Source organism: Peromyscus maniculatus, chromosome 9 (assembly GCF_049852395.1).
Source record: "Peromyscus maniculatus bairdii isolate BWxNUB_F1_BW_parent chromosome 9, HU_Pman_BW_mat_3.1, whole genome shotgun sequence".
Classification (NCBI taxonomy): domain Eukaryota; kingdom Metazoa; phylum Chordata; class Mammalia; order Rodentia; family Cricetidae; genus Peromyscus; species Peromyscus maniculatus.
Genome location: NC_134860.1, coordinates 40,173,830 through 40,200,161, shown reverse-complemented (window position 1 = coordinate 40,200,161; position 26,332 = coordinate 40,173,830). Strand labels below are relative to the sequence as shown.

The 26,332-nt window shown below is 45.6% G+C and overlaps 1 protein-coding gene and 1 long non-coding RNA gene across 5 annotated transcripts in view; both read right to left on the bottom strand.

Annotated features, from left to right (window-relative positions):
• Anxa7 (annexin A7) overlaps positions 1–26,295 on the bottom strand; it is a 28,377-nt gene extending 2,082 nt beyond the window's left edge. Inside the window, exons 1-13 of one of the 4 annotated variants that reach the window (XM_042284685.2) lie at positions 26,106–26,295; positions 19,049–19,103; positions 16,872–17,076; positions 15,040–15,141; positions 13,153–13,247; positions 12,668–12,733; positions 8,272–8,374; positions 8,025–8,119; positions 4,862–4,975; positions 4,511–4,681; positions 2,432–2,602; positions 2,283–2,358; positions 248–360 (exon numbers count right to left, since the gene is read on the bottom strand). In XM_042284685.2, coding sequence (XP_042140619.1) covers positions 248–360; positions 2,283–2,358; positions 2,432–2,602; positions 4,511–4,681; positions 4,862–4,975; positions 8,025–8,119; positions 8,272–8,374; positions 12,668–12,733; positions 13,153–13,247; positions 15,040–15,141; positions 16,872–17,076; positions 19,049–19,102 — 1,365 coding nt within the window. In that variant the 5' untranslated portion in view covers position 19,103; positions 26,106–26,295. The remainder of the gene's footprint in view (positions 1–247; positions 361–2,282; positions 2,359–2,431; positions 2,603–4,510; positions 4,682–4,861; positions 4,976–8,024; positions 8,120–8,271; positions 8,375–12,667; positions 12,734–13,152; positions 13,248–15,039; positions 15,142–16,871; positions 17,077–19,048; positions 19,104–26,105) is intronic. The other 3 variants (XM_006984805.4, XM_076544730.1, XM_076544731.1) reach the window with 3 other exon arrangements.
• LOC143267320 (uncharacterized) lies at positions 9,712–12,661 on the bottom strand. Its single transcript, XR_013042326.1, has 3 exons — positions 11,916–12,661; positions 11,123–11,866; positions 9,712–10,932 (listed from the first exon to the last, which is right to left on the bottom strand). It is a non-coding gene; the product is annotated as an uncharacterized LOC143267320 (long non-coding RNA).
• Positions 26,296–26,332: the final 37 nt, after the last annotated feature.

The following is a 26,332-nucleotide window of genomic DNA, read 5'->3' as shown; positions in this document are numbered from 1 at the left end:
CCTAGTCTCCTTAGCAACTTAATCAACAAACAAACAAATAAACTTGGCAATTTCCCATAAGCCTGTATTCTCCACAGGCCTTTTCAGGTAGGAAAGCTTTTGTGCTGTCTTCACTGAGGGACGGAAGTCTTTTAGTACTGAAAACCTCTCTCGGCTCGGAGGGCACGGCATTCCGAAGGAGAACACTGAAGAAATCACCACTCAGAATCAAGTACAATCTGACACAGGGAAAGTGCCCCTGCCTCACCTCACTTCGAGTGACCACAATCCTGACCAGGGTGGAGTCGTCTGTGCCAGCGCCTTTCATGGAATAGTAGAGTCGCTCAGCGAAGAAGGCAGGTCGGTTGAGGGCACACTGCACTGCAAGGCAGACAAGCTTCAGGAAGGAGCCCGGGCCGGCCGGACAGCCCACATCTGCGGCTCCACTTAAGCCCCGTTTTGATTAGTTTACACAGAAATCCAAAGGCACTGATGATCCTCTGCCCCCTGATTTTTTCTCAGCATATGTCAATCTTTGTAGCTGAATCAGACAGGCAACCTTCATGTTTAGAGGAACCCCTCTAGCCAATAAATCTATTTTCTCTTTATAGATGCACTGATGTAGATTCTTTACATTTTCAAGTATGAAAATCTATAGCAAGGGTGCCCTAGATTAAGTAATATTTTTAAAAGAAATGACAAAAATCTGATTTTTTTTGTTTTGTTTTTTGTTTTTTTGAGACAGGGTTTCTCTGTGTAGCCCTAGCTATCCTGGAACTTACACCGTAAACCAGGCTGGCCTCGAACTCAGAGATCCATCTGCCTCTGCCTCTGCCTCCCAAGTGCTGGGATTAAAGGTGTGCACTACCAGAGCCCAGAAAAATCTGAATTCTTTACATTAAGAATACAGTTTTGAGAATGAGCTAGGACTCAGCAGGAAAAAGCATTTGTAAAAGCCCAATGGCCTGAATTCGACCCCCAAATCCACTTAAAGGTAGAAGGCAAGAACTGACTCCATGAAATGCCTTCTAGTCTCCACAGGCATGCTGTGGTGGCATATGTCCATATCATACATATCTCATACTGTCTCACACAAAGTAAATAAAATTAAAAAAAAAAAAATCTGGGGGCTGGGGCTCTAGCCCTAGGTTTAATTCCAAGCATCACACACACACAAGCGACTGTCATTTGGCTGAGAAAAAGCTATGAATATCATCTACGAGAAAACAGATTGACAAAGATTTGAAAGCAGCGTTTGGCGCTCGGAGTCACTGGGACATACATTACTTAGCAAAGTGAGTTCCCACAGATGGCCGAGGGTACACACTGCACTCTGTCACTTTAGCCGTATTTGTTACATTAACATTTCAGGCACTCCGTGGCTAGTATTAAGAAATTAGCAACACTCTCCTTATTTCTGTAGTATCCGTGAGGACAGAATTCCCACACATCGAGGTGTCAGATCATCACAAACACATTTACTCCAGAGAGTCTCAGTGTTAAGCACTTGTATGATGTGTTCTGAGGGCTCTATATGGAGGGTGTCTGTGTACTATATATGGAGGGTGTCTGTGTACTATATATGGAGGGTGTCTGTGTACTATATATGGAGGGTGTCTGTGTACTATATATGGAGGGTGTCTGTGTACTATATATGGAGGGTGTCTGTGTACTATATATGGAGGGTGTCTGTGTACTATATATGGAGGGTGTCTGTGTACTATATATGGAGGGTGTCTGTGTACTGTATATGGAGGGTGTCTGTGTACTGTATATGGAGGGTGTCTGTGTACTATATATGGAGGGTGTCTGTGTACTATATATGGAGGGTGTCTGTGTACTATATATGGAGGGTGTCTGTGTACTGTATATGGAGGGTGTTTGTGTACTATGATGGAGGCACACTCAGGAGGTGGAGGCAGGTGGATCTTTGTGAATTCAAAGCCAACCTGGTCTACATAGTAAAACCCTGTCTCAATAAGCAAATTAATTAACTAACTAAAAAAAGGTGTCCTGTGGTAGCACAGGAGTTCCTTAGGGCTTCCTCATTTGTTAAAGAGAATGACTACAATATACGGGTTCTCCTTGTGGTACTCAAAAAATATATACAAATGAAAGCCAAATAATCTCAAGCAAACAAACAAGAAATCCTTCCTGATCACACCATCAATATGCAAGGATTTTATATAGAATACAGGGTTTACTCGGTTTCTGCCTAAGCAGATTCTAGGGAGACGACTATATTAACTGTAATCACTCAGTTAAAAACAAAATAAGGAAAAGTGCAAAAGAAAGAGTCTTACAGATGGCCTTCAAACCACTTTCAATATATCCGGAAAACTCTCGGCTCACACTGCTTAACAAATCTCGATTAGCCATCTGCAAACAAAAATTAGGGAGGTAAGTATTTTAGATCTTCAAACAGACACAAAGTCTTCAGAAGAGTTCATACCCTGGAATAAGCCTCCATGGTGGCTTTCAGCTGAGGGAAGCTTCTTGTGGCCAGGATCATGTTGAAGCAGGATTCATCGGTCCCTAGCTTCCCCTCGCCAGCCTGATAGAGGCGCTGGGCATCTTCCTGAGCCATCTGGTGGTTTACACTCTGGTTCTCATCACGGTTTCCCTGCAAGAGAAAGACAGGAATCAGAGGTGAAGTTCCTTCCTCAATCCAGTCACTCTGGGGTTTACAGGGGTAACTTATTGAAGGTGAATACACCAAGTCAGCCATGTATACCTTTCCTTCCCAAATACGTTATAATTAGTTTGGGGTTTTGGAATATATGGTCATGGTTTAATAGGGTTGAAGTGAGAGGTTTCAGGGCTTTGAGCACTAAATTACAGCTAAATGTCTAACAAGGGAATATAAACTATCACTCAAATGAAAAAAGTATTATACCTCTCTTTAGCTTGGATTTGAGATCAAAACACACTGTAGAGTCTCATTCCTACAAAACTGTAAATACCAAGCATTTTCTTTGTACCAGGCATTAGGTTAGGTATAGGGACACCAGAAACAAGGGCTCTGTCCTCAGGGAATTTCACTCTAAGAAGGGACCATGTAAGGTTTCAGATCCAGGTACTCTGCTAGTACACACCTATTTACTATGAGGGCTGGGAATAGAGCGTAGTGGTGGAGTTTGCCTTGCGTTCATGAACCTCTAGATCCAACGCCAAGGACAAGAAAACAGAAATAAAGGCTGGAGAAGTCTCTTTTGAGGAGCACTTGGCACGAGGGATGGTACAGTCATATTACAAATGGGTAACTGGACATAACACAGCAAAGTGTGTTCCAAAGGAGGCCGAGCTCAGAGGCAGCCTGCCTGCCTCCTGTGTAAGCAAGGCCTGCAAGCTCTCCCTCCAAACCACAAATAATAAAAGTAACACTCTTCTGAAGGTGCTCAGGAAAAATTCAAATGATTCTTTGGATTTAAGTACATAGTTTAGACCCCGTTTTCTAAGAATTGACTTCTCAGGGATGGGCCAGGGAGCCTGCATAAAGACCAACCCAGTTAAGAACCACCCCCTCTTTTATAAGCACTAAACAGCCACGCCTGTCTTCCCCTCTTGCTCTTTTCAAATCCCAGTTCACTCTTCTGCTTTGCTGTTAGATTTAGTTCCTCCTATACCTTCTCATTCATTTTTGTAGCTCCAGCTTTTGCACACTATTCCAGACCTACTATACAGTCTGTGCGCTCTGTCCCGTCCACTGCACATCTGTGCACTCTCTGTACTATCTTTCCTTGGCTCCTCAGGGCCCCTCCTCCACTTTTAGACCCTTGAGATCCTGTCCTGCTGTACACTAGCACAGTAAGTAACTCCTGATGCTCATCAGTATGACACGCTTTTGTATGTCTCTCCAACACATCGATTTGACTTCATGTCACTGTTTTTTTTTTTTTTTTTTTTTTGGTTTTTCGAGACAGGGTTTCTCTGTGTAGCTTTGTGCCTGTCCTAGAACTCACTTGGTAGACCAGGCTGGCCTTAAACTCGCAGAGCCCCGCCTGCCTCTGCCTCTTGAGTGCTGGGATTAAAGGCGTGCGCCACCACCGCCCGGCTCTCATCTCACTGTTTTAACACTATTCCAAATACTCTGCTGTAGAATTTCTTCTTGTCCCCTCTCTGCACACCAGGGAATAAGGAAGGTGCCAACTGCAGTACTTTTCTGTCCTCCTCACCTCCTACAGCTGACATCTCTTGCCCATTCACCGTGGCCCCACACATCTTCTGGTGGTCTAAATTAGCAGACAGGACCCTGCTAAGCTGACATGGACTTCCATCTCCACCTCTACCACAGCCCCAGGCTAGTTCTGATTTCACAGACTCTGAAAGAAGTCATGTTCTTATTCCTTACAAAAGTCAGATGAACGAAGTCCCAGTAATAGCTACAAGGAAACCTGTTCACTGCATTGTGTTGTTCCTCTTAAAGACAGCAATAATTCACGGAGCTGACTATTAATGAGGTACACTCACTGGCAAATGCCCAGCACACAGATGTATGTTCCCTCCACTAACACATTCACACTACACTCACCTGGCACATGGACACGAGGAGACGTTCAAAATGTCCTGAGGTATCTGACTTAATGTCCTTCTCAAGGTCTCGTCCAAATTCTGATTGGTAGCATCTAACAATGTCTCGGATTTCTTGATTTGTTCTTGTGCACAAAATCTCTATCAACACACGCTCTTGAGTTCCAGCTCCCTATGGAATGACGGAAGGGGGACACAGAAGCAAAGGTCTCTGAAGAGAATTACGCCACAATTCAGATGGAACAAAATAAAATTCTGCCTCATCTATCGCTGCAAATTCCGAACTATCCAAATCTGCGAGGCTTTATCTACTAAGCAATACAGAAGAGTCATAGCAAATAAGACCGAGTACCTGCATCGCTTTCCGTAAACTCCAGGCATCATAGTATGTAGAAGGCATGAACAGGGCAAGGATTAACTCTTCCATATTTCCACTCAACTCGGACTTGAGATCTTTAATTAAATCCTGTTGAATAATATGTGAAAAATTAAGTACATAGGACTTTTTTTTTTTTTTAAGTTTTTTGAAACAGGGTTTCCCAGTGTAGCTCTGGTTTTCCTGAAACTTGCTCTGTAGATCTGTTTGTCTCTGCCTCCCAAGGATTAAAGGTGTGGGATTAAAGGTGTGTGCCACCACTGCCCGGCCAATACACAGGATTTCTATAGCTTATCTCACACGAGGTTTTTTTTTAAATAATTTTCATTTTATGTGTATGTGGGTGTCTTGCCTACATCTGTCTGTGCACCATGAGCCTGCAGTGCCTGTGGAGGCCAGAAGTGGGCACTGGATCTCCTGGAACTGGGGTTACAGAGGGTTGTGAACCGCTGTGTGGCTGCAGGGAACAGAACCTGGGGTCCTCTGGAAGAACAGCCAGTGTTCTAACCACTGAGCCACCTGTTCAGCCCCTCACTTGAATCTTATGGGAAATGAAATGAAATTGGTACTATGAAAGGACAAAATTTAACTCTGAATGTGACATGCTAAGCAATGAGTATTAAATTCAGTGATAAAGTCATCATGTCCAGAAACACTTAAATCCTTACTGAGAAACGAGTAAATCTGTTCAATTCAGTGATAAAGTTATCACGTCTAGAAACACTTAAATCCTTGCTGCAGTTCTTCTACTGTACCAGATACAAAGACAGGAAGTATGATTAGAAAAAGAATAATCCAAAGTTAATAACATGAGGGCTGGTGAGATGTTGAGTGGGTAAAGGTATTTGCCAAATATATGAAAATAAACAGGCAGAGGGTAAAGAGGAAGTCACTTGAGGCAAAAAAATAAAAAATGGACCACAAACAAGGAACATTTAGGAGGTTCTCAGTAGTACCATATCTACAGTATTTTTGTTTTGGTTTGGTTTTTTGTTTTGTTTTTGGAGACAGGGTTTCTCTGTGTAGCTTTGCGCCTTTCCTGGAACTCACTCTGTAACCCAGGCTGGCCTTGAACTCACAGAGATCCGCCTGGCTCTGCCTCCCGAGTGCTGGGATTGAAGTATTTTTGTTTTTTTGAACAGGGTTGCACTCTGCAGGCCAGGCCAACCCTGAGCGCCTGGCCATGTCCCTGTGCCAGCACTTGAGTACTGGAATGGTAAGTGTGCACACCACACTCAGCTTTACACGAAGTCTGGGCTTTGCGCTGCATGATTAATCTTAAGAGAAACTGGGCTCAGTAGGTGTCTGCTTAGTTTTGCTGTCAACTTTATGTGTCAGGGCATCTGACAAAAGGAGCCTCAGTTGAGACAAGGCCTCCATCACATTGACCTGTAGGGCTCACTGCAGGTGGGGCCGCCCCGGGCAGGTGGTCCTGGGTGTTTAAGGAAGTCAACCGAGCAGGCCATGGGAAGCAAGCCAGTACAATTCCTCCATGGTCTCTACTTCACTTCCTGTCCTGTCTTCCCTTGATGACAGACTACAACCTGTGAAGAGAAATAAATCCTTTTCTCTCTTTTTTTTTTTGTTTAAAGATTTATTTATTATGTATACAGTGGTCTGCATGCATGTGTCCTTGCAGGCCAGAAGAGGGCACCAGATCTCATTACAGGTGGTTGTGAGCCACCATGTGGTTGCTGGGAATTGAACCTGGGTCCTCTGGAAGAGCAGCCAGTGCTCTTAACCACTGAGCCATCTCTCCAGCCCATAAATCCTTTTCTCTCCAAGTGGTTTTTGGTAATGGTCTTTATTACAGAAAGAGAAAGAAAAACAGCACCTGCTGTTCAACCTGGCAACCTGAGGTTTTTTTTGTTTTGTTTTGTTTTTCTCTTGAGACAGGGTTTCTCTGTGTAGCCCTGGCTGTCCTGGAACTCACTCTGTACACCAGCCTGGCCTTGAACTTGGAGATGTGCCTGCCTCTGCCATAACCTGAGTTGTTAAGTTTGACAACCTGAGATCAATACATTAGAAAGAAAGAACCCACTCATGTGATACTAACACATGTGTGGTGTGACATGTACACAACCACATAACATACATTCACACAGAGAATAAATGAAAAAAAAAAGAGAGCCTGGTAATAAGGCTCAGTGTATACCCATAATACACATACATACACACACACACACACACACACACACACACACACACACACACACACACACACGAAGAAGAAAAGAAAAACTTAGTAATAATAATAATAATAATAATAATAATACAGAGAAGTATATCTGAACTGGGCAGAGGAAAACAGGCTAACAGACTTTGAAAAAGTGCTGTAGGGAGCAGTGGTGGTGCACACCTTTAATCCCAGCACTCAGGATCTCAGTGAGTTCGAGGCCAGCCTGGTCTACAGAGCGAGATCCAGGACAGCCAGGGCTACACAGAGAAACCCTGTCTTGAAAAATAAAAAAAAGTCTGTGAACCATTGAAGGGTCAGCCAAATTCTGCCCCAAGTAAGGGGAGACTCACTCATAGTAGCTAATAGTTAAGGTCAGATCTGAAGAAGTTTGCCTTGCAAATGAGGAAACAAGAATACAGCACTATGAGAGACCAGTTCCATATAATTATACCACGGGACACATTCAGAGGGAAGAGGGTGGAGGACGACCAATGGCTGAGAAGAAACAGACTAAGGACTAAGTACGGAGCAGATCTTGGTGGGGGTCATAGCCACTGTTTCCTGAACGACTATCACATACAAGATGCAGTATGAGGAGAGATGAGGGACTACTCTCAAGTAAAAAAGGCTTTGAAGAGCCGGGCAGTGGTGGCGCAGCCTTTAATCCCAGCACTCGGGAGGCAGAGCCAGGCAGATCTCTGTGAGTTCGAGGCCAGCCTGGGCTACAGAGTGAGTTCCAGGACAGGCTCCAAAGCTACACAGAGAAACCCTGTCTCGAAAAAACAAACAAATAAAAAACAAACAAAAAGGCTTTGAAGAGATACTAATCCTAGAGTCTGTGAAGTCCATATATCTGTCCTTTTCCCCACAGTCTTAGTTAAAATACAGTAACCAATCTGACATGGATGCAGACCTGTAGAATAGACCCCGCTGCGTCTCACTGAAAGGAAAAAGACATACCTTGCCATACATGGTCTTAAAGGCTGCTTTAATTTGTTGCCTCTGGTCATTGGAACGATTGGACACAACATCCACAATTGCTTGCTCATCTGTCCCTGGAAGAGTCACAGATATATTTCTATAAGGATAAGAATGCTCCAAGGCAGGAGACCCCAGATGACACTGAGAAGAAGTTGACACAGGACTTCACTTATGACACAGCTTCACTTCCCTTATAGTTGTTAAGAAGACAATCCATTTTTCTTACCAAACCCCTTCATTGCCTTGCGGAGAATTTCTGCGTCTCTCATAGCATCAAAGTTGGAGGCTGGTCGGATTGTTCCTTGGGTACCCTGAGTCATTGCAGCGGGCTGATAACAGAAGGGGTATAAAGTTCAAGTAAGGAGCTTTGCTTGGACAATAAGGCAACCTGAAGACTTCACCCAGATGCCATATGTGTACAGGGTTTAGCACAAGGACATGAGCATTTATTTATCACCAGGCCTACCATCAAGCCTAATTTGGACAGCTCTAACCCCTTACAAACAGATGTGTCCCCTAACACAGAGCCACACATCAAACTTCCACGGGACACAGGTAAACTTGGAAAATTAAAGTCACAACCTTCTTATGCCTTAGCTTCCTTTTTGTCAGAGAGGGAGAGATGAGAGATTGACTCCCTGACAATAAGAGATGAATGATAATGTTTGATCTGAAGGGGGAAATGGCATTAATGAAGTATACATGAAGTGCCCAAGTGAATTTTCACACTAGCAATGTAATGTGGATCATCTCTATTTCCTATATGGAATCTACTTATTTGACAAAACATGAAATGAACATTTTATATAATAACAAGAAAAGCACAAAATGGAAGTGAGGTTAGGGATTCTGGGAGGTGTACTATTCTTCATGTTATAATTTAAAAAACAAACAAACAAAACCAAGCCAGAATGGCTGGGGTTGTAGCTTGGTGGTAGCGTACTGCCAAGTGTGGGGCCCAGGGTTCGCTCCCCAGTGCCATACAGGAGGAAGAGGAGGAGCAAGAGAAGGAGGAAGACAAGGAAGAAGAGGAAGACGAGGAGGAAGAGCCAAATCAGAACCAATAGAGGATATTTTGCAAGCACAACTCTACATAACAATAAAAATGTCATTTGGTAAATAGCATAATAAACTACTTTAGTCAAGAATTATAAATGTGAGCTGGGCGGCGGCGGTGGGGCACACCTTTAGTCCCCGCACTCAGGAGGCAGAGGCAGGCGGATCTGAGTTCGAGGCCAGCCTGGTCTACAGAGCAAGATCCAGGATAGCCAGGGCTGTTATATAGAGAAACCCTGTCTCGAGGGAAAAAAAATTATAACTATTCTACAATTAGAGGGCAAAGGTATGCGAGAGCCAAGATATTTACAGAGTTTGCAACACTGCAATGTGGAAACCTGCCGGGCCCCACCCTGAACCGGCAATGGGGTAACAGTACGTGCCTTCAGACACGACATGCTGGGAAAACATCTCTGCCGGACTCCTGCCAAAACATTCTGACCTGAATTTAAACATGGGGAAACATCAGACATACGCAAACCAAAAAAATACTTGTAGCACTCTTCAAAGTGTCAAGGTCATAAACAAGAGACCGAGGAACTTTCAAGTTATAGAGGACTAAAGAGGATCTGGAGGAGGTGGGAATGGGGGGTGGGGTGGGGGGAGGGGGAGGGGGGGCGAGAGTGGGAGAACAGGGGAATCTGTGGCTATTATGTTGAACTGAATGATGTTGTAAAATAAATTTACTAAAAAAAAAAAAAAAGAGGACTAAAGAGACATGACACTATGTCCAGGGTTTCACCCTAGGTGTCATCTCGATCCAGAAGGACAATATTGGGACAGTCGGTAAAATCTGAGCAAGGACGGAGGGTAGGCAACAGTGCTACATTAATGTTATTTTCTGCTTTGGATCATCACATTGGGTTTTTGTTGAAAGACAGCATTTGGAGAATCTAGGAATTCTTTGTATTATTACTACAATTTTGTTTGTAAGTCTGATTTCCAAATTGAAAGTTTAAAATACAATTCTGTAAATCAACTCATTTGTTTACTGTCTCAAAAAACAAACTTTAAATCTAAATTAAAGAAAAAAGGCTGGAGTGATGACTCAGTGGTCAGGAGAACTTGCTGCTCTGTCAGAGGTGCCAGGTTCAGTTCCCAGCATGCACTGCTATCTGCAGCTCCAGTTCCAGGGATGACGCCCTCTCTGACCTCTGCATACACCAGGCACTCACATGGTGCCCATACACATCTACAGGCAAAACATGCACACATTAAATAAAATAAATAAATCTAAAATAATTCTCTTAAACAATAGAGAGGAAGGAAGGAAGGAAGGAAGGAAAAGAATAACACAGCTGGGCAGTGGCACACCTTTTAATCCCAGCACTCAGGAGGCAGAGGCAGGTGGATCTCTGAGTTTGAGGCCAGCCTGGTCTACAGAGTGAGTTCCAGGACGGCCAGGGACCCTATCTCAAAAAACAAACAAACAAAAACAACAACAACAAAGAATAACCCAACACTTGTTGGAGACAAAAAATAAAAAGGGAGAAGGGGACGGGGCAGCCCAGCACTAGAGCAAGAACTCTCTCTGGCACGGGGACTGGACCCAGGCCCTGTGCATGGGCAGCACGTTTCCACCAAGCAAGCCTTCCAGGCCAGGAAATGTCCTCATTGCTCGGAATTCCTCCCACTTACATATATTCATACCCTAACATTTTGTTTTGCCAAAAAGGCTTAGCAGTTACTCCCCACAAATGTCTAAGCCAGAAATGTAAGCATAGAACAATAAATATTTCCAAAGTAGTTTTAAGGAAAAATTAAAATTATTCTACTTGTAACAAATACCACAGTGTAAAAATTTTTTTCAACATATTGCTCATATATAAACCTCTGCCAGGGGCTGGAGAGATGGCTCAGAGGTTAAGAGCACTGGCTGTTCTTCCAGAGGTCCTGAGTTCAATTCCCAGCAACTACATGGTGGCTCACAACCATCTGTAATGAGATCTGGCACCCTCCTCTGTATACATAATAAATAAATAAATCTTTTTTTAAAAAAAGTAAAATAAAATAAAATAAACCTCTGCCAGGAACTAGAAAGAGGCCTGAAGGGTTGGGGGTGGGGAAACAAGGGAGCACAAGAAACAGTGGAGATGAGGGCAGGGAGGTGAACAAAATCAAACCCAAGACGTATGTGTGTGTGTGTGTGTGTGTGTGTGTGTGTGTGTGTGTGTGTGTGTCTGTGTGTGTGTGTGTGTGTGTTGTGTGTGTAAAAACCCCACTGGTGACTTTGTAACCCAACAACAAACCCCTTATTGTATCAAGAGACGCAAATAAAAAGGCCCTAAAGGAGGGGGTGGAGCAGAAGATAAGAGGACACCTGAGGGGTGAAAGCAGAAGAGGTTTACAGGAAAGGAAAGGGGTCACCTCGAGATGGATGGGGAGGGGGGGAGAGGGCAGCGGAGGAAGGGAATGGGTCAGAAGTAAAATGACACACACGTGTGTGTATGTGTGTATATGTATGTACACATACATTATATATATAAATTATAATGACGCCCACCCCTTCACACCTAACTTGAAAAAATAATAATTCAGAGGCTAACAAGCAAAACGGCTCACTGGGTAAAGGTGCTGGGTGCTAAATTTGACAACCTGAGTTCACTCGTTCACTCCTGGGGACCAACTTCCGCAAGATGTCCTCTGACCTCCACACACACCACAGTACCTGTGTTCACACATGTGCACGAACACATACACAAACATACACAGGAACACACACAATGCTTAATAAAACCAAAACTCTCTTTCACAATTAAACTAAGCTAGTTTCTGTAGTGTAGTGGTTATCACGTTCCCCTCACACAATTAAACTACAGATTTATGTTAATCCTCCCTAGATTCATAATATGAATAATTTTAAAAAGGGCTAAAAGCAATCTGCCGTAGTTTCAGAGGACTCTCTCTGTGAGAGTCGTGCTCTGAGTCGTGCCGGTCAGAAGAACTAAGACCTAGTCTCACCTAGTCTTCCACTAGCTGTGCAGACCTGGACAAGGTCCTCAAATCTCTCTGCATCTCAAATTCAATAAATCCCAATGTGAGCAAAACAAAGTCACTGAGGAGTCCCTCTCCAGTCCCATAGTCCTTCTACCCTGGCCAGAAGCAGGCTTGAAAAAGCCAGACCTCCCTTAGTATGTAACACAGAAACAATTTTTACAGGTCAAGATAAAGGCAAGGATCCAAGCTCATTAATTTTATTCTAGTACCTTGCAGAGGACATGAAAGAATCGAGCACTTAATAAAACAGTATGAAAACAGGGAACTAGATAGAGAGGTAGGAAAAAATTTCAAATACAGGAAACCTTATAGGGCTACTGACAAATCAGTTCAACAGACTTAACTAGCTCCCCTGTTTCAAGTTCGGTCAAGCACTGAGGGTAAATAAAGACCCAACCCTAGGAATCAGAAAGAATACCAGATGTGGTGGTGCACACCTTTAATCCCAGTACAGGCAGGGCATCACTACAAGTTTAAGGCCAGCCTGGTCCACACAGTGAGCTCTAGGAACCAACACTGGCACATAAAAAGGACCTAGCAATTAGTGGACGCTGGCAGTCCTTACTCACATCACTGCTATAATCCAAAGAAACAGGAGAGAAAGCAGGATAGGAAGAAAAGGATTCTGTATTGATCTGAAACAAGAGTGGAAAGTTATAAAAGGCAAAACAGAAAGCAGCCATCCCTCATAAAATCTCACCCACCCGCCACCCAAGTTCCTAGCCACAACTATTGCTGAGGGCAGAGATGCTATGACCAATGCGCAGGGCACTCATGCATTCTCTAGGACAGAGGGAGAGCACCATCACCTGCGAGAAGGATGGAGGATGCTCGGACCAAATGAATCAGACACTACTTAAGGCAGATGGCCAAAGACCACAGGGCCCGTCGAAAGTCAAGTTAACATCCCCCGCTTACTGTGACATGTGACAAATCATCTCCTCTGCCTCACAAGAGAGTGGCACCCTCGCTTCCTCAGCACCGTGGGGCCCAGGTACCCATACTAAATTTAAAGGGTAGAAGCAAACACTTGAGGAGACAGAAGCAAAGGTACCTGGCTAGGGTAAGGAGCTTGTCCTCCGGGGTACTGAGAGGGCATCTGTCCTCCGGGCATCTGTCCTCCGGGCATCTGTCCTCCGGGAAAGCCACCTGTACGTCAAGAGCAAACAAGACAAACGGGTTACAGCAGCCGTTCACGTCGCTCGCCAGGGACACACAAGCACACAGTCGTGCTCTGCTGCCCAGTGGATAAGCAACGTCTTGTTTAAGGTACAGGACAATGGGCGTCAGCACATTTTTCTGCACATACAGTCACTGTTCTCTGTTCACAGCTGGGTCCCCATATCTTTCCTTGTGTCCCTCAAACAACCACCCTCTGTCTTCATTTCTTATACATTATTCCCCTTTGTTCCTCCACCCCACGCTTGAAACCTCTTCCTCGGGCTTGGGAGCTCATGCCATTATTCCCCTGCCCCTGGCTAACCGCAGGAGCCTGATAGTTTTTATAACTTTGCTGCAGTTTCCTCAACCTGCCAAATAGGGTAACAATGATACCTCCTGTAATTTCTTTAAAATTAGTGTCTTGGCTGGACATGGTGATCCCAGCACTCTGGAGCCAGAGCTAGGAGGGTCTCTGCAAGTTTGATTCTAGACCATTCTACTACGGGCGTTCCAGGACAGCCTGGGCTACGGACTGAGACCCTGTCCTCTCCCTGATCCCATAACCTTCACTAGGATAATCTTCTATGTTGTTATTCCAGGACAGCCTGGGCTACAAACTGAGACCCTGTCCTCTCCCTGATCCCATAATCTTCACTAGGATAATCTTCTATGTTGTTATTTTTTTAATTTCTTAAAATGTAACTTAACTTTTTTGTTTCATGTTCTGATTACACGTATGTCCGTGCACCGCGTGCCTGTCTGCTGCTAGCAGAGGTCAGAAGAGGTGTCGGATCCTCTGAAATTGAGCCCCCATGTGGGTGCTGGAAATTGAACTTGGGTCTTCTTGAAGAGCAGCCAGTGCTCTTAACTTACTAAGCCATCTCTCCAGCCCCAGGATTTTTTTTTTAAGACAGGGTTTCTCTGTGTAGCTTTGGAGCCTGTCCAGGAACTCACTCTGTAGCCCAGGCTGGCCTTGAACTCACAGAGATCCACCTGGCTCTGCCTCCCGGAGTGCTGGGATTAAAGGTGTGCGCCACCGCAGCCTGGCTTAAATATTCCTTTATTAATGAAAAACCAACTTGGGTGACATACATCTTTTAATACGACCCTCACAGATACTTACATTTAATAGACTTATTGTATTTTTTAAATTATGTATGTAAGTGTGTAGGTCACTGTAGAGGCCAGATGTGTAGGATGCTCTAGAACTGGAGTTACAGGCTGTAAGCTACCAATGTGGGTGCCGGGCACCAAACTCAGGTCCTCTACAAAAACAGTACATGACTTGGGAGGCAGAGGCAGGAGGATATCTGTGAGTTCCAGGCCAGCCTGGGCTACAGAATGAGTTCCATGAAAGGCACCAAAGCTACACAGAGAAACCCTGTCTTGAAAAGAAAAAAAAGAACAGTACATGGTGTCAACTGCTGAGCATCTATCTAGCTCCACCTTAAACAAACAAAACCAAAAAAAAACCCTTGAACTAGCTTCAGTTCTGTTTCCATCTGGAATGACTGTCAGGACACAGTCTTGGGGGTGGTTCCTTTAAGAGTTGGTTTTTGGCTTTAGGACAAAGTAGTTAATAGAAGAAAATTGTTCCTCATTTTCATTCTACTGATTATGACCGCACATCAAATTGATATTCCATGATACCATATACTTAACATTATTTACAGGATTATATAAATATTCCCTAAAGACTGTTTCAAATACAATCTAGGTTTCCTTGACAACTAAAAAGCTCTCAGAATTCCAAGTGTCTCTCTAGATATCTGGAACCTACCTGGTACTGGAACCTGGGCTGGTCCACCACCGTAAGACTGTGCAGGTGGCTGTGGATAGCCAGAAAAGCCTGCTCCACCGGGTGGAGCCCCAAAGCCTTGTCCTGAAGGGATCAGACAAAACAACATGTCAATAAGTCATACGTGAGGTGGTGGCACACGCCTTTAATCCCAGCACTGGGGAGGCAGAGCCAGGAGGATCTCTGTGAGTTTGAGGCCAGCCTGGTCTATACAGCGAGATCCAGGACAGGCTCCAAAAGCTACACAGAGAAGGCCTGTCTCGAAAAACCAAAAAAAAAAAAAAAAAAAAAAAAAAAAAAGCAAGCCACACGTGATAACTCGTACCTATAACCTTAACACTCAGGAGGCTGAGCCAGAGACTGTCAGGACCTGGAGGCCAGCCTGAACTACACAGTGAGTTCCAAGCTAGCCTGGGATGCACAGTGGGACCTTTTATCAATCACTCAATCAATAAATAAGTAAGTAAGTAAGTAAGTAAGTAAGTAAGTAAGTAAGTAAGTTAGTTTGAGACTAGCCTGGTCTACAGAGGGAGTTCCAGGACAGCCAGGTCTATACAGGTTTTGTCTTGAAAAAAACCTAGTTTTAGTACATTTAGCTTAGTTAGTAACTTACAATATAAATCACTATGGTGAGTTTTTTGTTTGTTTGTGTGTTTGTTTTTGTTTGGTTTTTCGAGACAGGGTTTCTCTGTGTAGTTTTGGTGCCTGATCTGGAGCTCGCTCTGTAGACCAGGCTGGCCTCGAACTCACAGAAATCCAGCTGGCTCTGCCTCCCAAGTGCTAGGATTAAAGGTGTACACAACCACTGCCCCGCCACTGTGGTGGGTTTTAAAACATTGTTTTTAAATTAGATGTATTCCTTTTGTGTGTGAGTGTTTTGCCTGCATGTGTTTATACGCATCACATGTAAGCCTGGTGTCCTCAGGGGTCAGAAGAAGGCAGTCTATCCCCTGGAAATGGAGTTATGGATGGTTGGTAAACCACCATGGGAGTGTTGGGAATAGAACCAGGCCCCACTGCAAGAGCAGCCAGTGCTCTTAACTGATCAGCCGTCTCTCCAGCCCTATATTATTTTTATTAAATCTGTATAAAGTGGTCCTAAAGCCCAAAGGTAACACATGATGCTAACTAAAGCTTCTGTCTTTTTTTTTTAAGATTTATTTATTTTTATTTTATGTATATGAGTGTTCTGTCTGCACATCAATACACCACATTCATGCAGTGTCCCAGGAGACCAGGAGAGGTTGTCAGAGCCTCTGGAAGTGGAGGGATGGGCAACTGTGAGTTGCCACGTGGGTGCTAGGGACCCAAGCCAGGTCCTCTGGAGGAGCAGTCAAAGCTTTTACCCACTGAGCGGTCTCTCCAGCCCAGCGGGTCTCAACTTGTGGGTCACGACCTCTTTGACAAACCTCTATCTCCAATAATATTTATGTTATGATTCATAACAGTAGCAAAATTACAGTTATGAAGTAGCAACAAAAATAATTTCATGATTGGGGGTCACCACAACATGAGGAACAGTATTAAAGAGTCGCAGCATTAGGAGCGCTGAGAACCACTGCTCCAGTCCCTCTCAATCCGTTAGGATTACTGATGATCAAGTCGTGTATTCTAAAGGGCCTTTCACTATCAAGAACGTTACTACGACTCCCTTCCCAGGAGAGTATCTTAGAGTCTCCCAACCCAGAGACTCTTCACTTAAGTCTTAGCTGTCCACAGTTAATAGTTAACCCTGAACTCTCACAACACAGGAAATGATGATGGTCGGGGGGACAAAAGCAACACTTAACGAATCTCAAGTCATTATAACTTACCACCAGGATAGGCTGGAGCGCCCCCTGGATGTGGGGTAACAGGATAGCCCCCAGCAGCGGGATAACCTCCAGGTGTAGGGTAGCCTCCAGCTCCTGGGTAGCTGCCGCTAGGTGCTGGCGGGTAAGCACCTCCTCCCATTGGTGAAAAGCCACTAGAATATGGATACTGACCGGGAGGGGGGAAAGAGGACTCCTGACCTGCAGGCTGGAAAAATCAGAAACAGGTCAAGTGGACGTAATCGTAGACATATATAACTTATTTAAAAAGAACAATGAGGGTTACTTTATCAACCCTATTCCACTTTGTTAGGATTTTCATCAGAACTCAGTTAAGTTTAATTCTATGTGAGGTGGACAAGAGCAGTCCCTTTCTCTATGGGAGTCAGAAGCAGCTCTCCTCCTCCTCCTCCTCCTCCTCCTCCTCCTCCTCCTCCTCCTCCTCTGCCGCCGTCCCTCTTCCCTTTCTCTGCATGGCCTCACTATGTGGCCCAGGTGCCCCTCAGACTCCTCCTGCTCTCCCTCCACTTCTGAGTGCTGTGATTACATGTGCATGTGCTATGACACCTGTTCTTATCAAGGGCCAAACTTTGAGGAACAACTAACCAAGCTCACAAGTTCCTTCACTGTCATGGCAGAAGGAAATATGATACAGCTCCTTCCCTCCATCCTAGAGAGGACCAACACTCTGACCTACTGTATAAAATTAAAGAAAAAGGCAACTAAGTCACACACACACAGCCTAATATTTTGGATCTTAGCTCACACTGACAATGTCTTAAGAGTGGCCAAGATTCTTTCTCTACTCAATAGACTTTCTCCCCAGCCACAAAGCTGGGCTCAATTACACACACACACACACACACACACACACACACACACACACACACACACACACACACCGCCCCCTGCTGTTAGGACTGAAAACCAGTGAACAAGTGAACAAGTAGACAAAAGAGATGCCCACCACTTCAAGCCTGGTTCATAAAAGCCTTTGCTTAAACGGCCACACTCTCCTCCTCTTCAAATGCCAGCCTGCTGCTCTGCCAGCCAACCCCAGAGGACTCAGCAGAAGACACCCAGAGCAGTACAAGCAGCCGTGAACCAGGGCCTGTGAACCCGGAACACTGCACAAAATGAGACCCCCTGCCACTGAACCCTACTCCACGGCTGATCTCCAGCAGACCCGAAGCAAGCAAAAACTCAATTTTTACTTACCACGTTACATCACAGAAATGTTACACTTGTTTATTTCAGCAAGCAGACTGAAATGGTTGCCACAGTCCAGCTTAATACCCAGGGACTTGGGAACATATTCCTGATTCTCCTCTAAATAGATAGGGAAGCTATTTGTTTAGCTTGCACGAAGATACACATGCTATTATCGCTCGCAGAGGCCATTCTTTTATTCCCCCTGGATACAGTAATAATCTGACATACTATTTATGAGTCTCAGTTATGAAGTGAGCCCCAGAGTAGTACAGCCAGCTACAAGTCCAGGTGCTGGAATTCTGGGACTTAGCCAAGCTGTCCTTAAGTTTGTTTGTGTGTTTGTTCCCGGAGCCTCTCCATACCCACTTAGTTATTTTAAGCCTTCCGACACAAAGGTTAACCAGTGACTGGTGGATTTTGCTTGTGTGTGTGTGTGTGTGTGTGTGTGTGTGTGTGTGTGTTGTATTGGCTCAGAAAGTAATTAACATTTTTAAAAACTAATTTTCAGGTTTTAAAGACAGGCCTTGAGCCAGGTAGGTGTGGTAGTGCGTATTTTTAATCCCAGCACTCCAGAGAAGACAGGCAGTCTTCTCTGCGAGTTTGGGTTAACTTGGCCTACACAGTAAATTCTAGGCCAGCTGGACTACATACTGAGACCTTGTCTCAGAAAAGAAACGATAAAACCTTGGATCATTTCACATAAAATTCAGGTTTCTGGCTTTACTTGAAAAACTAGCCTAATCCAGCAACACTGGGTGTGGTCCCTGCATGGCACATTGACTTGAGCTAAGCGGCTTCCATGTGTCCACATATGACACACCCTACCATTTCCAGACACTTGTCTTTTCTTACTGATTTATAGCCCTGGACAGGTGAGTCATGACCTGTGCTCTAGGGCACAGGTTACTTCTATATAACAACTGCATGAAAGATACAAATGACTTTAGCATTTTGATAGCAATACTTACAGGATATCCTGGGAAAGGCGGGTAGCCTGTAGGGGGATAGCCCGGGTACGACATTCTGTAACAACAACAAAAAGTCCTTTGTATTTTTTGTATATTTTAAGGCCTTTGCAAGATATACATACCATACACACAGTATTATGGTGCGCAATAAAATCTGGATAACGGGGCCAGAGAGATGGTTCAGTGGCTTAAAGGCACTTGCTTTGAAGTGTGATAACCTGAGTTCAATTCCTGGAATGTACATGGTAGAACTGACTCTTCCATGTTATCCTCTAACCTTCTCACATATGGCTGAAGCGCACACACACCCTCTCTCTCTCTCTCTTTCTCTCTCTCTCTCTCTCTCTCTCTCTCTCTCTCTCTCTCTCTCTCTCTCACTCACACACACACACACACACACACACACACACACACCCTCCCCGTCTCACACTCACACTCACACACACACACACACACACACACACACACACACACCCTCCCCATCACACACACACACACACACACACACACACACACACTCACACACAATGTGGATATTAAGGGTTTATGCAATGCTTATTAAATGTTTCCTTTTACCATCTGTACCGTCTAGTCTGTAGAGCCGCCAATTGCAGCCTGGTGAGGTGATTACTGTGGAATTTGAGGACCCGATTTCAATCCCCAGCATCATGTAAAAAGCCAGATGTGGTGGAACACACTTGTAATCCAGACAAGGGGAGATGGAGACATGCAAATCCCCAGGGCTCACCAGCCAATCAGCCTAGTCCAATCATCAAGCCTCAGATCTCTGTTAGAAACCCTAATGGCACTCAAGGTCGACCTAAAACACTATTATAAATGGAGAGTAAATTAATGAGTAAAGGTGGAAGCAATGCTCTAAAAAGGGCTGAACTCGGACTAGCAAGAAAGTCGGACAATGCCAAGTACAAGGGGAAGAGGGGAATGTCACTGTGATGGATCTCACAATATAGGGAGAAACAGAGAGATGACCAGGGCTATGGATGTCGTCAGGTGGTAGACTGGGTGTGTAAAGCCATTTACAAGTCAGGTATAGTAATTCACACCGACAGTCCCCGGCCGTGAAGCCCTGGCTTTGATGCCCTGCACCATGAGGAAAACCAACAGCAGTCAGGAAGCCTTCAAGTCTGGTGTGCAATTACACACTCACACTACCAGAGCACACCCACCCCTTTCCTGTCCCCAGAGTCAGTACTTAAATTACCCAATATCCTAGTGTAGGAAGTAACAGCCTCGTTCCTGTCCGTCTGTGGAAATGACTCTCCTCTTCTCCCTGCATTTCTATTTTCACACCGCAGCGGGTCTCACCACAGCTGGGCGACGGACCTCACTAAGATGACTGTTCCATTCAGACTCTCGCTTACACTCTCTTTGCTTCCCAGCTTCCCTGGCCATCATCATTAGCTGCCCTTTTCATGAACTACTCCCAAGACCCCAAATCCACAATCACTTACTGATGCTGAAGTATCAAATAAAAACTCACTGGTGGGGTCTTAGACCTGTAACTTAGCCTGCATGGTCCTAGATTCAGATCCCAGGAAAATCAGGGGGGAAAAAAAATTACTGGTCAAGCCAGGCAGTGGTCGCGCACACCTTTAATCCCGGCACTCAGAAGGCAGAGCTATGAGATTGAGAGAAGTCTACATAGTGAGTTCTAGGCCAGCCAGGACTGTATACAGAGAAACCCTGTCTCTAAAAAAAAAAAAAAACCAAATTACTGGTCAAACATTCCAGTCCCCCTGGTACTGACTCCAATTTATAGTCAATACATTTTTCTCCCTTTTTAAAAGATTTGGTTTTTTATGTACGTGTGTGTATGGCACATGCTTCCCAGTGCCCGGGGAGTGAGTGAGCACACCAGATCCTCTGGAACTAGAGTTAACAAGGGACAGTTGTGAGCTGCTGCCAGCGGGGGCTGGGTATTAACCCCAGATCCTCTGCAGGAACAGCAAGTGCTCTTAACTACGGAGCCATCTCTTCAGCCCCAACACCTGTCCCCCAGGCAATCAATCTGTGCATCACTCCTTCATTTAACCCACCCTTACTGCCTTGGCCCTGGGATCACACATCATTTCTTCCTCTTAGTTTAAATCTTTTCTCCTTTCTTTAAATGATACAATGAACAAAGTGTGGGATTCTCAGACTATACGTGTAGATCACAAGAATTCACACAGGAATGCACTGATTCAATAGTTTTGGTATAGAAAGTGAGAGCCTGCTCCCACCCGAGCCCCTTTTTCTGAAACAGGGCCTCACACGATAGCCGACTGAAGGAGTAGATTTTCTCCTTTTATTATGTGGTCTCTGAGGACTAGATCTGGGTTGTCAGGCGTGACACTAAACACACTGTCTTGGTTATTTATCAACTCTTGACACAGGCTAGAGTCATCTGAGAAGAGGGAACCTCAAATGGGAAAATGCCATCAGACTGGTCCATAGGAAGTCTGTGGGGCATGTTCTTGAGTGATGGTTGATGTGGAAGGGCCACTGTGGGCAGTGCCATCCCTGGGCAGGTGGTACTGCGCTGTGTAAGAAAGCAAAGTGAGCAAGTCAGGAGGAACAAGCCAGTAAGCAGTGTTCCTCCGCGGTCTCTGCGTCAGTCCCTCCCTTCAGGTTCCTCTGTTGAGTTCCTGCCCTGACTTCTCACGATGGACTGCTACCTGGACGTGGAAGGTGAAATAAACCCACTCCCCTGCAGTCCTGTCGGTCACAGTCATTATCCCAGTAACAGAAACCAACCTAGGCCACACCTTTACCCTCCGGCCTTCTCATCAGCCTCAGAGTCTGCATGTCCAACAAAACCTCCGAGTTAATGTTTATTATACACCGGGACTAGGATATTTTGGCATGTCTGGGTCTATTTTCTAATTTGATAAAATTTAAAATGTACTTTTGGTGTTTCTTCTTCCCAATGCAGACATACATGATTTCTATTTCTTTTACCTCAAAGCAGGAAACAAGGAGGAGGGGTACGGTTCAGGGGGTAACACACAATGCAGAGCGCCTGGTTCAGGTTCCCTGCCATCAAAGGATAGCAAACCCAACTCAACTCAAGTCTCAAGAAAGGTCACTCTATAATAAGTGGGTAGCCTAGGTGCTGATAAAAGTCAAGAAAAAAGCATCCAGCCTTTTGTGTGCCCAGTGTAGACAGGTGTGATCGTAAGTGTGCTACTGTAGTGCCCCGTATGACACATCCATAGGAAAGAAGCTATAATTGAGAACATGCCATATCAAAGTTGTAAGACACTAAGAGAGACTAAGGCTAGGGAAATGGCTCAGTCTGCAGATTGCTTGCCACACATCATCAGAATCTGAATTCTGAGCCCCCAGCATCCACGTAAAAAGCCAGGTGTGGCAGGCGGCACACGCCCACAACCCCAAAGTTGGGGGAGGAGGGCAGGGTGAATCCCACAAGCTCACTGGCCAGTCTAAGCAATTGGTGAGAGTACTGAGTTCAGGGAAAGACTCTGACTCAAAAAAAAAAAAAAAAAAAAGATGGAGAGCAGTAGAGAAGGACATCTCATGTCCTTCTGGCCTCTGCATGTGCACAAACACACGTACAAGAAACATGAACACATGCATGTGCCCACACAGAGACAGTAAGATAATAAGAAAAATGACAGTCTGGTCTCAATTACTTGGAAGCCAAAGGTCTATGCATAAAAACATGAAGAGGTTAAATTTTTTCCTTCCTTTCTTCTGTCCTTGATTGCTGTCAGGAGGAAGGGCTAAGGCCAAAGCTTCCAAAGGACAGTCAGGGGGCAAATGAAAGAGATCAGGATTAAAAGGGGGAAAAAAAAATCAGAAAATGATGTGTGAAATAATGTTTAAGAAATTCTCCTTCACTCTGGACCAACAGTTAGGGAGCCTGCATGGGACCGACCTAGGTCCTCTGCATGTCTGTGACAGTTGTGTAGCTTGGTCTGTTTGTAAGGCTCCTAGCAGTGAGATCAGAACCTGTCCCTGGTGCTTACCTGGCTTTTGGAAGCCTGTTCCCCAAGCTGATTACCTTGCCCAGCCTTGATGCAGGGGGAGGAGCCTGGTCCTATCTCAACTTGATGTGCCATGCTTTGTTCAAGCCAATGGGAGGCCTGCCCCTTTCTGAATGGAGACCAGGAGGAATGGATGGGGGGGGGGGAGGGGTACATGAGGAAGTGGGAAAACTGTGGTCAGTATGTAAAATAAAGGAAAAAAATGTTAATTAAAAAAAAAGAAAAAAGAAAAAGAAAGCCGGGTGGTGGCGGCTCACACCTTTAATCCCAGCACTTGGGGAGGCAGACGGATCTCTGTGAGTTCGAGGCCAGCCTGGGCTACTAAGTGAGTTCCAGGAAAGGTGCAAAGCTACACAGAGAAACCCTGTCTCGAAAAACCAAAAAAAGAAAAAAAGAAAGATATTCTCCTTTCTCATGAAGAAGGAGAATATATATTTTTTCTATGTGTGTAGTACACTTACATACATATATGTGTGTTCAAATGTGTGCATACATGTGCATTTGTATGTAGACCAGAGATTGATGTTGGGAGTCTTCTTGATCATTGTCTACTTTGTTTACTGAGGCAGGGACTCCCTCTGAATGCCATTGGATTCAGTTAGTCTAGCTAAAGCAGACTGTCTGGTCTCTGCCTCCCGTAAGCAGGGATTACAGGGGGGCTGCACACCTGCTCGGCTTTTTAGTTGGGTTCCAGGGACCCAGCTGCAGCCCTCACACCTGCAGGTAAGTGTTTCCCATCAGCCATGCCTAGTCCCCCAGGCAGAACTGTCTGCACTCTTAAAAAGCTTAAAAGGCTGAGATTGTAGCTCAAAGAAAGGTAAGGAGGGAGGGATGGAGAGGGAGGAGGAAGAGGCAGCCAGAGGGAAGGAAGGAGAGGGAGGAGGAGGGACAGGGAGAGAGACCGACGGGAGACCACTCTGAAGTGCTTGCTACAGAAGCCTGAGGTCTGAGTTCAGATCCTCCAAAGTGGGCGAGGAAGCCCAAGTCTCGAACCCCAGCACCCCATGGTGAGATGGGAGGTAGGGACAGGAGAATCCCCAGAAGTTTCCAGGCCATCTAGCCTGGTGTACATGACCGGAAACAAGAGACCCACACCCAAGATTCTCCTCCGACCTCCACCATATGCACACTGTGGCGTGTGCACCAGCCTCATAAGCTTGCACACACATGCATATACACACACAGACGAAAGAATGTTTACTCTAACGACAAACTTCGAGTTCTTCATTTTTAGCTACTTTAAGGGCCTAGAGGAATTATACCAAGATTTTCAAAACAAAACAAAAATCAATCAAGCAATCAAAGACTATCTAGGTACTAGGGTATGAAAAACTGAAACAGTAATTTCTGTGCATTTTGAAGAATATTAAGTACTAGAATGAAATTCCATTTCTATATAGGTCATAGGACTACCTTCACAAATGCACATTCATGTAGATGTAGGCTATTCATTATACTAACATGTAATATGAAGAGCTGTCAAAAAACAATGTGAAACACGTGAATATTCATAAAGTGATATTCACCTTCTAAAAATGCAGTAGCTTTAAAAATCCATATATAAAACCATCTACCACACACGTTAAGTGAAAAAAGGCAAGGTGTAAAACTGCAGAGGTAGTTGCGAGCATCTGCGTAAAGAAACAGACCCATTTTCTTCTATCTGTAGACAATCTCACTGAAAGGTCAAACACTGGAGCAGGAAAGGGTGGCAGCCTCCCTGGGAGAGAGCTGGGGGTACCGACAAAGCAGCTTCCTTTTCAATGCCCTTGTAGCCCCTTTAAACACTGTTCATGTGATCACCTCAAAGGCAGGCTTCCAAGTTTTTGTAAAAAGCTAAACAAACCCCAGGGTGACTCAACAAATTACTCAGTTCTGCTCAAGTAACAGGACTCTAATGAGGGAACTAAAGCTTTTGTTTTCTCTTTAGCATTCTACGTTACAAACAACCTTTGGAAAACTTGGGGAATTCATTCTTGGTTCTCCAAACCATCTCCACCCAGTGAGTCAGCTAGTAAAAGGGTGGGTCTTTCGACGTGAGTGTCTTAACTGGCACGAGGCCTAGGAACACAAGCAGCTTTCGGGGAGGGAGGGAGAGGGAGGAGAAACAGGAAATGTGACTTAGACGAGGGCAGATGCAGTTTTCCAAAGGCCGCATCTAGGTTCCGGAAGGGCCATTTAAAGCTACCACTGGCCGGGATAAATAACGCGGAAACACGACCAGACCTCTGCGTGGGTAGGTAGCCCTCTACTCAACCGTGAGGACTGAGAGGCGGCTGAAGTTTGCAGGGGCAAAATTATTTCTTCCACCTGCTTCTAATGTTTTCCTCGTCTGACTGGTAGCTCATTATACTTGTACTGTAACTGGGATAGATTATCTTATCAGAACGGCTATCGCCTAACAGCAATTAGGGACTGTAATGGGTAGCAGCATGATACCGCGTGCACCTCGGTCTCCCCCTCTGCACCTCGGTCACCCCCTCTGCACCTCGGTTTCCTCGGGCTGTTACCGGGACACCTCTGTTGCGGATCAAGGACCGGGGATGAAATCTACAATGTTACTTCCTAGAACAGTTTCTAAGAACTGTAAGCCCGAGCTTACATCAGGCTTGTGAATTCTGACCTAGGTGTCACGAAGCACAGCATAAATTCCCCTCAATTTGCTGTGTCACCAAAAAGTCTGGTCACTAGCCAGACCCGGCTTTCGGGGCTGTTCTTACTCGGCCTCCCAGGAGGCGCTTCACCACGGCCCCCCTCTGGCCTCCAGCCCTCCACCTGCGGTCCACCCGACCGAGAGCCGGGTGCCGCTGCTCTCCGGCATCCCTCACTCTGCCAAGCCTCCCCGGTCCTCCGGCACGCGGGGCCAGCCTGCCCAACCCACCCGGGCACCCGAGACGCGCCCGAGTCTCCGCCACCCCGGAGGCCCAGCCCGCTGGCAACCGGAACGGGGCTTCACCACCATTCCGGCACGCAGGCCAGACCGCAGACCGGGCACAAGCTGACTGCCCGGCGGGAGAAGCGCAAGGGGAGGGGGTGCGAGTCCTCACCTGAACCAGGGAGCCGCGTCACGGCCGGGCCCGCTTTCCCGCAATATGGAGCCAGGGAGGGCCGGAGGGCGTGGCGCCGGGGCGGCGCGAGGATGCTGGCCGCCCGGACCGCCCCCGAGCTCGGGCGGGACCCAGCTCCCCTCAGGTGGCTCCGCGCTCCGGCCACGTGCTCAGGTCTGGAGTGTCTGCCCCACCCCGGGGGTCCTGGGGAACCGAGGACGCTGCTG